The sequence below is a fragment of the Sinocyclocheilus rhinocerous genome, unplaced genomic scaffold (assembly GCF_001515625.1).
Source record: "Sinocyclocheilus rhinocerous isolate Xijiao unplaced genomic scaffold, SAMN03320098_v1.1 scaffold2398, whole genome shotgun sequence".
Lineage (NCBI taxonomy): Eukaryota > Metazoa > Chordata > Actinopteri > Cypriniformes > Cyprinidae > Sinocyclocheilus > Sinocyclocheilus rhinocerous.
The window spans coordinates 239040-251185 of NW_015644003.1; the positions used below are offsets into that span (position 1 = coordinate 239040).

At 43.0% G+C, this 12146-nt stretch overlaps 1 protein-coding gene across 1 annotated transcript in view; it reads right to left on the bottom strand.

Moving 5' to 3' along the window:
- Window positions 1–1883: 1883 nt before the first annotated feature.
- psmd3 (proteasome 26S subunit, non-ATPase 3) overlaps window positions 1884–12146 on the bottom strand; it is a 16523-nt gene continuing 6260 nt past the window's right edge. Inside the window, exons 2-12 of the mRNA XM_016575302.1 lie at window positions 9800–9990; window positions 8500–8637; window positions 8053–8189; window positions 7783–7973; window positions 7138–7241; window positions 6942–7056; window positions 5466–5585; window positions 3146–3249; window positions 2899–3054; window positions 2136–2186; window positions 1884–2065 (exon numbers count right to left, since the gene is read on the bottom strand). Coding sequence (XP_016430788.1) covers window positions 1988–2065; window positions 2136–2186; window positions 2899–3054; window positions 3146–3249; window positions 5466–5585; window positions 6942–7056; window positions 7138–7241; window positions 7783–7973; window positions 8053–8189; window positions 8500–8637; window positions 9800–9990 — 1385 coding nt within the window. The 3' untranslated portion in view covers window positions 1884–1987. The remainder of the gene's footprint in view (window positions 2066–2135; window positions 2187–2898; window positions 3055–3145; window positions 3250–5465; window positions 5586–6941; window positions 7057–7137; window positions 7242–7782; window positions 7974–8052; window positions 8190–8499; window positions 8638–9799; window positions 9991–12146) is intronic.

Below are 12146 nucleotides of genomic sequence, written 5' to 3' on the forward strand. Positions count from 1 at the left end.
TACAGTTACCAGTAGCAGCTGACCTAAATATAATAATAACCAGTTATAATTAATTATTCATATTTCCCTTTTGAGCTAATTCGCTACATTATGCTCACAGAATTTATTTGATCAAATACAGTAAAAATTATCTGTGAATATCTGTTAAACTGTAATGTATTCCTGTGATGCGCAGCTGTATTTTCAGCATCATTACTCCAGTCTTCAGTGTCACATGATCTTCAGAAATCATAATAATATGCTGATTTTTAATGGTTCTTATAATTGTCAATATTGTAAAGAAATTTTGCTGCTTTGTATTTTTGTGAAAACTGTTATAATTTTTTTCAGGACTATTTGATATTTGATGAATAAAATGTTTAAAATGTCACTTTTGATAATTTATTGTGTCCTTGCTGTATCAAAGCATTAAATTTTTTTTTTTTTTTTTTTTTAAAACAAGGCCTATTTAAAATTTTACTTCAGAACAAAATCAACAATGCTTGGTCTAAAATTAACTAAGTATAATGTAGAATTACAGTAAAATAATACTTTATAATCATAAAAAGGCACGAGCCACTGGCTCAACTTACCCCACTCCTAGCATTTTAACAGACGTGTATCATCCAGCAGAACTAACATCATGCTGACAGTACAGCCTCAGATTACCTCCTAAAGCACAAACGTGTGAAAACACGGGAAGGCAGAGTGCTGAGAGAAACCATGTGAAAGAATGAATCTGCATAACAGGCAAGTTTCAGCTCATCTTCCCGCAGCTTTGTTTACAGCGGTTACTGTGGAAACCGCTCTTTCTGCTGCGGGATCAGCGCCACCTGCTGGCAGAGCGTGCACTTACAGTCAGACACTGCATTCAAACATCACAACACTCGGATAATAGGGCAGCCGGTGTAGAATTGCTCAGGGAGCAGATAAAATGCCTAGAATTGATCATTTTGACCCAACCTCCTCTTAAAAATTATTTAAAGGCTGAAATGCGAAGGATACACATTTTTATTCAAAACTTTATTTGAACATGTAATACATGTTAGTACATAACATGTTTTGTAAGTCACCCAACCAATATATATGTATTTGTTAAAAACCGTCCATCATTTTTAATGTTAATTGTTTATGTTAAAAAGTGCATAGAGCTGCTAATTTTATTTGTCGTTAGTTTTGGTGATATGATTTCAGCGTATGAATACTTTTTGAACATTTCCAGCACATTTTAACAATACTGATAATATTGACAACCATAATCATTCTGGCTACTTATAATCATGATATGAAATTTTCATACCATTTCATCTCTAATCTATACATATATGCATTATAATATTTTTTTCCCCTGAACAGTAGTTAGACCTGCGTGAAAAACTAAAAGCACCGTTTATTTGATTTGTATCTTTGGTTACACGAGTCAAAAACAATGAAAACAATAACCTTTTCCCTTAAAAATGATGTTAACACTTTCCTGAAAGATTGTGTTTTGTTGTTTTTTGATAATCCAACACAAATTAAAATCATTTGAACACAGACCATTACCCAGCAGCACTAAGTTTCGTCAGACCAGAGTTGCGCCCCTGCAATCACATCTAAATAAAGCCTTTCATTTCAATGAGTGAAAAAACAGGATTAAATGTAAACAACACAGACTTTACTGTCTGTTAACAACCTGACACTTTATCTTCAGCCAGTCAATTCCACTCATTCCAAATTATTCTCACTTTACATTTTGAATTCTGCTCATTTGGTAAAGCAAGACGATGCTTTTCAACTCAACTCAACCCTTTCTAACAAGACGCTATTATGTTTAGTTGAGATGTTTTGCAGCAAACCGCATCGTTGCTATGAATGTATGAAACTGATGCATGCACCGGTGAAAAAACCAAACACAGCTGGAGAATCAGTGATGTTTATAATGTTCTGGATTATAATAAGAGCAAAGCTGAAGCACCTGGGAGGAACATACGAGAAGAAAACAAACGAGATGTGAGCCGCTGCAGACTCATGGGAAACTCTCGTCATCATCTTCTGCCATCTCTTTAGCAAACTCCAGATCCTGCTGCTCCCGCTCTCGTCTCTCCTGTGAACACACACGGACAGGGTCAGCTTCCGTCTCTCAGCAGACGCTCTGCAGCGCGTGTCGGGCTTACCTCAGCAGACTCCAGGTCCTTGTTGTAGGCCTTTGGAGGAAACCTCATGGCCTGCACAGAAACAGCAGAATTCAGTTCCCCACACTCAAACCACTCCCTATATGCCCTACATCTGTTCACTCCCACTCATTTATTTCCCATAATCCACCACGGAGAAGACGAAGAAGCTACATGTAGCTATAGGTGTACAGTGGGTACGGAAAGTATTCAGACCCCCTTAAATTTTTCACTCTTTGTTATATTGCAGCCATTTGCTAAAATCATTTAAGTTAATTTTTTTTCCTCATTAATGTACACACAGCACCCCATATTGACAGAAAAACACAGAATTGTTGACATTTTTGCAAATTTATTAAAAAAGAAAAACTGAAAAATGCTCAGTATTTAGTAGAAGCACCCTTTTGATCTAATACAGCCATGAGTCTTTTTGGGAAAGATGCAACAAGTTATTCACACCTGGATTTGGGGATCCTCTGCCATTCCCTCTTGCAGATCCACTCCAGTTCTGTCAGGTTGGATGGTAAACGTTGGTGGACAGCCATTTTTAGGCAAATGGCTGCAATATAACAAAGAGTGAAAAATTTAAGGGGGTCTGAATACTTTCCGTACCCACTGTATATACTGTATATATATATATATATATATAATGAACTATATGCTTTACTACTTGAAGTAGTCCAGCCTCAAGTAACATGAACAAACCAATGAATCGATGTAATTATTAGTTAAATCCCAAAGACCCTTCTGCTGGTGTTTCTCGTACCTTGACGGACATGTTGTGTATATCCAGACAGAAGGAGATGCGCTGGTGGAAGGCCAGCTGAGGCTCGCGAGTGCTGTAAATGTCCATGGTCTCTTTCGACTGGACGTAACCTTTCTCGTGGTTTATACTGGCCTCAATCACACCGTCACGGATGGCCTGGACAGACAGAGACGGTCACATGCTTCAGCTCAGTCCCTGATGAACACGACCGCACGAGTGAGTGAGTGAGTGAGTGAGTGAGCCTGACCTTGGCCACGATGAACTCTGCGTCTTCAGGACTGTCCAGCTGCAGCTTCTGTGCGATGTCAGCAAGAGAGATGCGCGAGTACGACAGGCTGATCATCCTCACCCCTGCAGACACATCACAAACACACCCAGCTGCCTGAACACTGAGCCACACCTGCTGACGATCCCAGCATCACACAGCCATGGATATAAAGCTGGCAGTCAAATACTTCATATGCACTGAAGAGCTGGTGAGTCACATTAAGCCATTCATATTCAAAACCGATTCTATCATCTATTCTCACAGTTAGCATCCAGTTTTGACCTCTTCATCATCATCAGGGATCCAGACTAACATGAGGGGAGTCTGTGTGTATGGTGGCACCAGCACATGATTCTGCAGGAAGCTAATAACCTGATAACACTGGAGCTGAAGTAACATCTGCAAACTTCACACCTGTGTATAGAAATATTCTGAAATATTCAGGGTGACTGAGCGGAGACTCAACAGATTCCCTTCGTCAAATCAAGCCAGTGACAGAGTGTTAGAGCTGTCAAAATGACTGAAAAACTACATTCAAATTTTCTACTTAAATATTATCAAAATTTGAATTATATTCAAATTTAAAAATGCATAATTTCAGTTAGGGGGAAAAAAGCTTTTGGCTTCTCTCCTGAGGCCACAAGAGGGCACATCTAGCTAAATATTATGCGCGTTTCTTCAAAGCGTAATAAAATAACACAACTATCTTTGAAAAAAAGTGCATAATGTTTAAAAACCATATATAATTAATAAAGTTGCTTAAACAATTAGAAAAAAACCCTGCACCATGTATGCATAGTTTAATACAAAGGACCGAAAGCCAATCACAAAGAGTAGGCTACTTTCTTCATTTAACAACATGAGATACAGTGGGATGGGGAAAACCGCCATAACATCTTGAGACATGTTTTTTAAAAGTTGAACTTGCATTAATTTTACATGGCTTTCTAAACATGCTGCTCTCTTGTGCGAGACGCGAGTGCAGTGCTGATAGATGCCCCTCTAGAAAATGTGATAAATATGCGTTCTGTGTGAACGGCTTGGTTTCAGTTTTGACGTAAACAACATCTTCTCCACACTGATGCTCTCGTTTTCCGCTATATATTGAATGAACAACGTAGCAGCGCCGCATCTAGTGGCTTCAACTGGATAGGCTAACAAAAGCATTCAAATGCAATCAATTGCACATACATCGTCATCGCATTTCGTGCGCCGCTGATAAGCTGCCTCACGGCTGACGCAGACCTTAAATTCAAACGTTTTTGCATTCGAATGTGGACTTTTTTTTTTTTTATTTGACGAATATTCGAAATTCAATTTTTTTTTGACAGCCCTACAGAGTATTACAACACAATAGATCTGACACAAGGAAACTGATCAGCAAGACACACCATTTCATATGTTTTTCTATTATTTGTTGGAATATATTCATTTTCAAGCCATTATCCTAGAAAATAAATCTGTATTCGCTCAAGAATCAAATTGTTTGTCAGTTTGCTTAAGAAAAAAAAACGATCTTCCATTGTGCAGCTTTAAAGAACATCTTCATGAGCGTCACTGAAAGCCTCATCGGTTCCACCTCAGAATTACTGCAGCTTCGGTTTCTTTAAAGACTCTTAAATCACTGATTATTGGTGCTTTTCAAAGACGTGCTAAGTATCAAACTTATTTGAGAAAAAGAATAAAATGACTGATTGTTTTAATTGTATTACATGCATGAAGACAAACAGGTCTTTAAGGTAAGAGTCAGACTGATCAATTTATTTGGACTACACTCTTAGTAAAATATTTTATTTCAACCAAGCCTTTAAGTGTTGTGTGCACACTAGACTGAACACTCAACACTTCTTCAGTCATGATAAGACTCTTCAGTGTCTTTTTTAAAAAGGTCAACAAATTCAACACGACTAATCATAATTTAGCCAAAAGGTAAAAATATGCAACTTTTTTTTGCAACGCTGAAGTAGCAGCTGTAAAGTTTGTGTTCTTGTAATTCAGCTAGGAGTTCACGGTGTGATCTTCTATTGGTCACACGTCTTTAAGAGATTCGAATACCAAACACGAACTTCAGAAAACTCCTTGGCTTGAGCTCGTGTTTCGGGCCTCCAGCACTCAGGTGTGCGTGAATGGAAGTCAATCTTTACTCTGACTCACACAGACACAGACGACACAGCAGAGCTCTACAGAAGAGCTAGAGAGCGCCTGAGTCGAGTCTGTACTACTGCAGAAGGACTCCATGAGCTTTGTGTTAGTGAGACGCCACTACAAAGGAACGAGGGTTAAGATCAGCAGCACTCACCGGTCTTGATGACGTTGTGTCTCAGACGGATGATCAGCGTGTAGGTGCCGTCGGCCTGAAACTTCTCTCCAAACTCATCCAGCGCCTGGTTAAACTTGGCCAGATTTCCAGCTCTCACCGCTAGACAGGGCAGAAACAGCACACTGTTATTAACTAATCCTGTTAGGAGTGTGACGTTATGCTGCTCTCATGATCCACACTCATACAACATTTAACAGGAAGCTCAGAATTACAAATGTAATCACTTTTAAGACAAATGGAAAATTGTTTTTTTCCCCTTAAAACACACAGGTCTGGACACCCCTACCATGCCTCCCACACCCGTTCTATTCAGCAGCCACTTACAGCTCAATCAAACTAGCTTCATAAGTGACACATTGAGCAACATCGACTCTGTTAATGAACTGAATCAACACTGAAATGACTGGAGTGCAACATAATGACACTACGGTCTTCAGCCGAGCTGCTTCACAGCAGAATTAGATTTTCTCATGTTTAGTCACACTCCATTTTTCATATCTACGATACACATCCTCACACTGCTGAAGCACGCGGTCTCGTGACACCCCCAGCAGGAGTATTTAAAGTCCGACTTTACTTCCATATCGTGACGTGCTTCAGAGAGAAACGGAACACTGAATGAGTAAACAGAGGGCGTGGCTTGTTTTGTTCTACTGTGAACTGATTGGACGTAGAACACTGACAGTTGGAGGGGCGTGTTTAAGGATGTTATGCTCAAGCCGTCAAACTGACATCAAGATTACGAAAGCAAACTATTTTGTTTTGTGGACTGACTTGCACGGATGAATTGTTCACCACAAAAATAGCAGTGTGCGCTAACAAAACAAATATGTGACCCTGGAGCACAAAACCAGTCATAAGTGTCATTTTCTCGAAATTGAGATTTCTACATCATCTGAAAGCTGAATAAATAAGCTTTCCATTGATGTATGGTTTGTTAGGATAGGACAATATTTGAAAATCTGGAATCTGAGGGTGCAAAAAAATCTAAATATTGAGAAAATCATCTTTAAAGTTGTTCAAATGAAGTTCTTAGCAATAACATATTACTAATCAAAAATTAAGTTGTGATATATTTATGGTAGGAAATTTACAAAATATCTTCATGGAACACGATCTTTAAATATTGAGAAAATCATCTTTAAAGTTGTTCAAATGAAGTTCTTAGCAATGCATATTACTAATCAAAAATTACGTTTTGATATATTTACGGTAGGAAATTTACTAAATATCTTCATGGAACATGATCTTTACTTAATATCTTAATGATTTTTGGCATAAAAGAGAAATGGATAATTTTGACCAATACAATGTATTGTTGGCTATTGCTACAAATATACCCCAGCGACTTAACACTGCTTTTGTGCTGCAGGGTCACATATGGTCAATGTTGATTTCATGTGTACTTTAAATGCATTCTTCAACACAAGGATTTGTGTGAGCGAGAGGAAGTACCCTGTGTGAGCAGGAAGTAGGGCATGAGGGACCTCTTGAGAGACGGCTGGCGGAACTGCAGGCGGTCAGGAATCTCCCCCAGCAGCAGCTCCACCACGATCAGCAGCTTATGCACCTGACGGAGACACAGCCGTCACTCACAGCAGCAGCGACAGGAGCCAGTCGCACACACACACACACACACAGACACACTCACCGTCTGCTTGAAGCCCACGGCCGTGTGCTGCGGCGCTTTACGCAGCGCGTTCGTTAGCGTCCTCCTCGCCTCTGAATACTCCAGCTGGATGGCCTTGATCCGCCCTCAAAATGTGCAGTGCACAAATATTAGTACAGATTTGTCTCATGGAAATGCACATTTTACAGCAAAGCACTGGGTTTGAGTTGGGATACAGATTGTTAGTGTTAAATTTACTATTTTTCACAACACTGTAGCATTAGCACATGTCGCAGCTGATCCGGACACGGTGTAATACAACAGACATGACAAATATAATAATACAACAACATTTATTATTCATTTATATTTGACATTCCTGCTGAATTCAAGCGCTTTCTCGCAGCACAGTTTGTAAAAATGGCCTCACTATGACACATTTTTAAAGAAAAGGAGGGATTCATTGAGTTTATTTTTGTAATCAACACAACATGTTGTTGATTGAGCTGAACTTGTTGTAGTGAATCCAGAATACTTTGACGATTACCTTGATAAAGTGCTCAAGCCTCACTACAATATAAACCACGTGTCAGTTTAATGGAAGCCAGTCATGATGGAAGTATTGACTTGTGACCAACAGTTCAGTAACCTGAAGCACCACACCACCAGCTGCCGCTCTCCACTCACCGGTGTAGTAGAGATAGCGCGCCCACTCGTTGTTGTTGGCCAGCTCGGGGAACACAGACTTGGACACCAGTTTCTCCGCCTGGTCATACAGATTGAACTGCAGGTAGTTGCGCAGCAGCAGGTTGAGCAGCGTGGCCTGGCCGTCAGCGTCATGGCGTAGCGTAGCCGTCCTCAAGCGCGTGTGCAGGAAGCTGTGCTCACGAGAGAGAAGAGTGACCACAGCAGCTCAGCTGAACCTAAGGTCAAAGGTCATGTGGAGAACAGGCTCACCTGCGGACCGCATCCAGCTGGTTCAGGAACTCGTACACGCGCGAATGGTAGTAATAACACTTGGCAGCCACTAAGTCCAGAGCCCGGCGGTTCTGAGAGCCGATCTTCTGGAGCAGATCATCAGACACTTTCTGGGCCTGTGCAGGACAGAGGATTCACTGAGGAAAACTAATGCAACTAATGATTATCTGGACAATCAATTCATCAGTCGAGTATTTCTTTGATTAATCAGATTAAAACACACACACCATATGTTATTATCTGTAAATAACTGAAGAACCCCGTGCTTCATGTGCTGGACTGCAGTGAAATCTAACTCTGCTAGCAGAGATTTTTATTTCATTAATATTTCCTATTCCTTTTAGGTACACATGCATAGTTAAGAATAAACCCTTTGAATGTTCATTCACATTTTCAGCGGATGAGATATAATGGGAGTTTGCTGACCTCGGCGTAGCGTGTCTTGTTGGTGAGGTAGACCACCATCAGCAGCTGCAGATAGGCCTCCACCTCTGGGATGAGCGGCGTCGCCGCAGCTTTCCCCGTGCGAGGCCTGAACGCCACATCTCCTTCCTTCTCCACCGGCTGAAGCAGAGACACCGGTTACAGCCATGCACTCAAGATATGGAGGGAAGAGCTGACTTGCAGTAAAGGTCAGGGCTCAACATGAAGTGCTCTTGAGACGGAGGACGCTGAAAACACCACGAGCAGGGCTCCAGACTCAAAAGCTCTAGCACCAGCACTGAAATCACTCATCACTATTAATGATACTAATTAATCAAATACACGCTTTGTCTCTTGGAATTGCAGATTTGACAGCAGCAGTAGATTGAGCTGGGATGAGGATGTACATTTACTTTCATTAACAAAACCGGTAAAGTCACTGCTAACCCTGTGCTGAACTCGAGCGCTTCTCGCTGGATCTCACAGCGCGGTTTAATAACTAGGGTCCTGGATCGATTCTGAGATTTCCAGATGCATCGTGATTCTCTCTGGAATGGATTCTGAGCTTTCAAATGCTCACGAAGAAGAGCGCTTGTGCGTTCGGCTGAGTCATGTATTGTAAGTGGTTAAATGCACCTCGGCTTTTATGACGCAAGATTAATGTAAACACAGCCCACTGTGAACACTCTTGTAATTCACTTCAACCTTTCTGAACTTCATGAATGATTATTTTAGGTTCAAGTGGTGTGTGTGTGTGTGTAAGAACTGGAAGCATCGGAGTACGGCTGTTTCTAAAGCACGCAGCGCCATCTGCTGTTAAATCTGAGCTCAGAATCGACTCCAGAGAGAATCGCCATGCCTTCGGAAAACCGCAGAATGGATTTAGCATCGCACCCCTATTAATAACAGTCACGTGATCAAACGCATTCGCTCTAAGACCACGCTGCGTGCGCTCTGTTGGGCCGAGCTGATAAATGGTCCATGTGGAGCGGTTCACACGAGTAGCACTGTTTCGTTCTGCTTTTGGCCCATTTGCCCTTGGCTTTAACACGTTTAATACGCAACAGACATGGCCGTGTTTATCAGTGACACCAGTGCAACCTTTAACAAAACTCAGTCGCACCGGCAGGACAAAAGGTTGCAAAATGAGAGCGTTTAGTCCCAGTCTGGAGCCCTGCATAGCAGTCTGTGTGCACGCTAATATTTACAGCCCATATCACTCTGATTAAGAGAACAGCCCCACTTTTGACTTCACAGCTGTAAATGCATACGCCGAGGAACAGAAAGCTGTGGGGTCTGGTACCTCGTCCAGGAAGCGGAGCAGGAACTCTTTGCTGGCAGCGTTGCACGTGAAATACCCGGACACAGCTTTCTGCAGAACATTGGGATTGAGACGGCGGCTGGTGGAGGGCAAAGCTCGCAGGGCACGGAGGACGAAGCGCGGCTCCTTCCCCTGCAGGGCCTTCTCGATCTGCTTCACGTGCTCCTTGATATCTGCAGCAGACAGACACATTCAGAGTCACCCACAGAGCTTTCCACACGCCTCGGAGTTCATCAGGTTCAGGAGCAAGTGACTAGTGCTCGACTACTTTATCACAAGCAGATCTCTTACATTTTTGCCTTTTCTTGACAGTTTTAAGTCATAAAGTGCGCAGGATATATTAAAATTCATCGCAAGCTTCGGCAGGCAGGCAGTCGTGCCGGTGTCCTCCGGAACTCAACAGCGCCCCACACGTTACACTGTGAGTCTGTGGTGAGAAGTGGAACTGCAGCACGCGCTAATTGAGAGGCTTTTGGGCAGTTTTGAGACTCCCCGCTTACTTTCAGGTTACCTTCTCTGGCTCCAGACCAAGAGGACGTCAGTCAGCTTCAGCTGTATGTGTCTGCATCAGGTCAGTAAGCAGCTGGCATGTCTGCGTTTCCTATGTGGAGTAGTGTTTTACATTAATGAAAGTGTTACTCCTGTAGTTTACATGTGTTCACGTTAAAAGCCTTTATATAGTTCTGTTGTGTTTGTTTTATGTTCGTTTTGAGAGGAGACATGATATTCGTTTCCTCACTTAAATTCCTCTTCAACTTGTAACATTCCAAGTCAACATTCGGAGACGTTATTAAGGCAATAATTCTATAGCATTATATGTGTGTGTACTTTGAGCTTGTCAATCAACATTAGCGTGCCGCCCACTGGCTGAACAACGCATTAGATCTCTGGCAAAAGTGTGTGTGCATGTGTTAGACTGTAAAGACTACAAGCTTTCTTGAGTTTATTATAAACTAGCGCTACGACCCAGAGTCTGCCCACCTAAACTTACAGTCAGGAGCCGCTACTGCTTATTAGGCATCCTTAAAACAGCAGCGTGAATGAAACGTAGACCGAGACACTATCACAACTAAACAGATGGTCCAGGTACGAATAAATGCAACAGCATTTTTATTCTGATCAGTTTACTCATCTGAGCTCTTAATTTTGCTCTCAAGTGCACCAGAAAAATATTTTTAACACTTTAATATTTTTAAGCCGATTTCGGTTCGATTTCGATTCATCGTTCAGCCCTGCTCCACACGGAGTCACTTTTATTTAATAGCAAAGCAGTGAACGGAAAGCCGTCTGTCATTATGTGAGCGCCCATTCCAGTTCTCAAGGCCCAAATACACACACACACACACACACACACACACACACACTCTCTCACGCGCGCGCACACTCTCTCACGCACGCACACTCTCACGCGCTCTCACACGCGCCCGCACTCTCACGCGGACACACTCTCTCACGCACACTCTCTCACGCGCGCACACTCTCTCACGCACGCACACTCTCTCACGCGCAGTCTCTCACGCACACTCTCAGGCGCGCACACACACACACACTCGCGCGCAGTCTCTCACGCACACGCACTCTCACACACGCGCACTCACTCGCACACACGCACTCGCACACACTCTCTCACGCGCACACACACTCACGCATGCACACTCTCTCACGCGCGGACGCACTCTCTCACGCGCGCACACTCTCACACGCACACAGTCACGCGCGCCCACACGCTCTCACGCGCGCGCACACTCTCACGCACGCACACTCTCTCACGCACACACTCACGCACACTCTCTCACGTGCTCACACTCTCTCGCGCGCGCCCACACACTCGCACGCGGGCACACACTCTCACGCGCACCCGCACTCACACGCGCGCACACTCTCTCACGCACGCACACTCTCTCACGCACGTGCACACTCTCTCACGCGCTCTCACACGCGCCCGCACTCACACGCGCGCACGCACTCTCACGCGGACACACTCTCTCACGCACACACTCTCTCTCTCACGCACACTCTCTCACTCACGCACACATCAAAAGGGCTGAATATTGGACCTGAGCATTAGGTCTTAAAGGGACAGCAGCCTAATATCTCTGCTGCCATCGGTGGAAAACTCGCTGATTTAGAGCCAAAGGCTTCCAGCTGTAGATCATCCAGTGACGTCACAGAGGAATATAGAGAAATTACAAACCACCAATCATCCATCAGCAACTATCAGCATTGTTTTTTAACTTGCCATGAGAGAGAGAGTGTGTGTGTGTGTGTGAGAGAGTGTGTGAGAGTGAGTGTGTGTGTGTGTGTGTGTGAGAGAGAGAGAGAGAGAGAG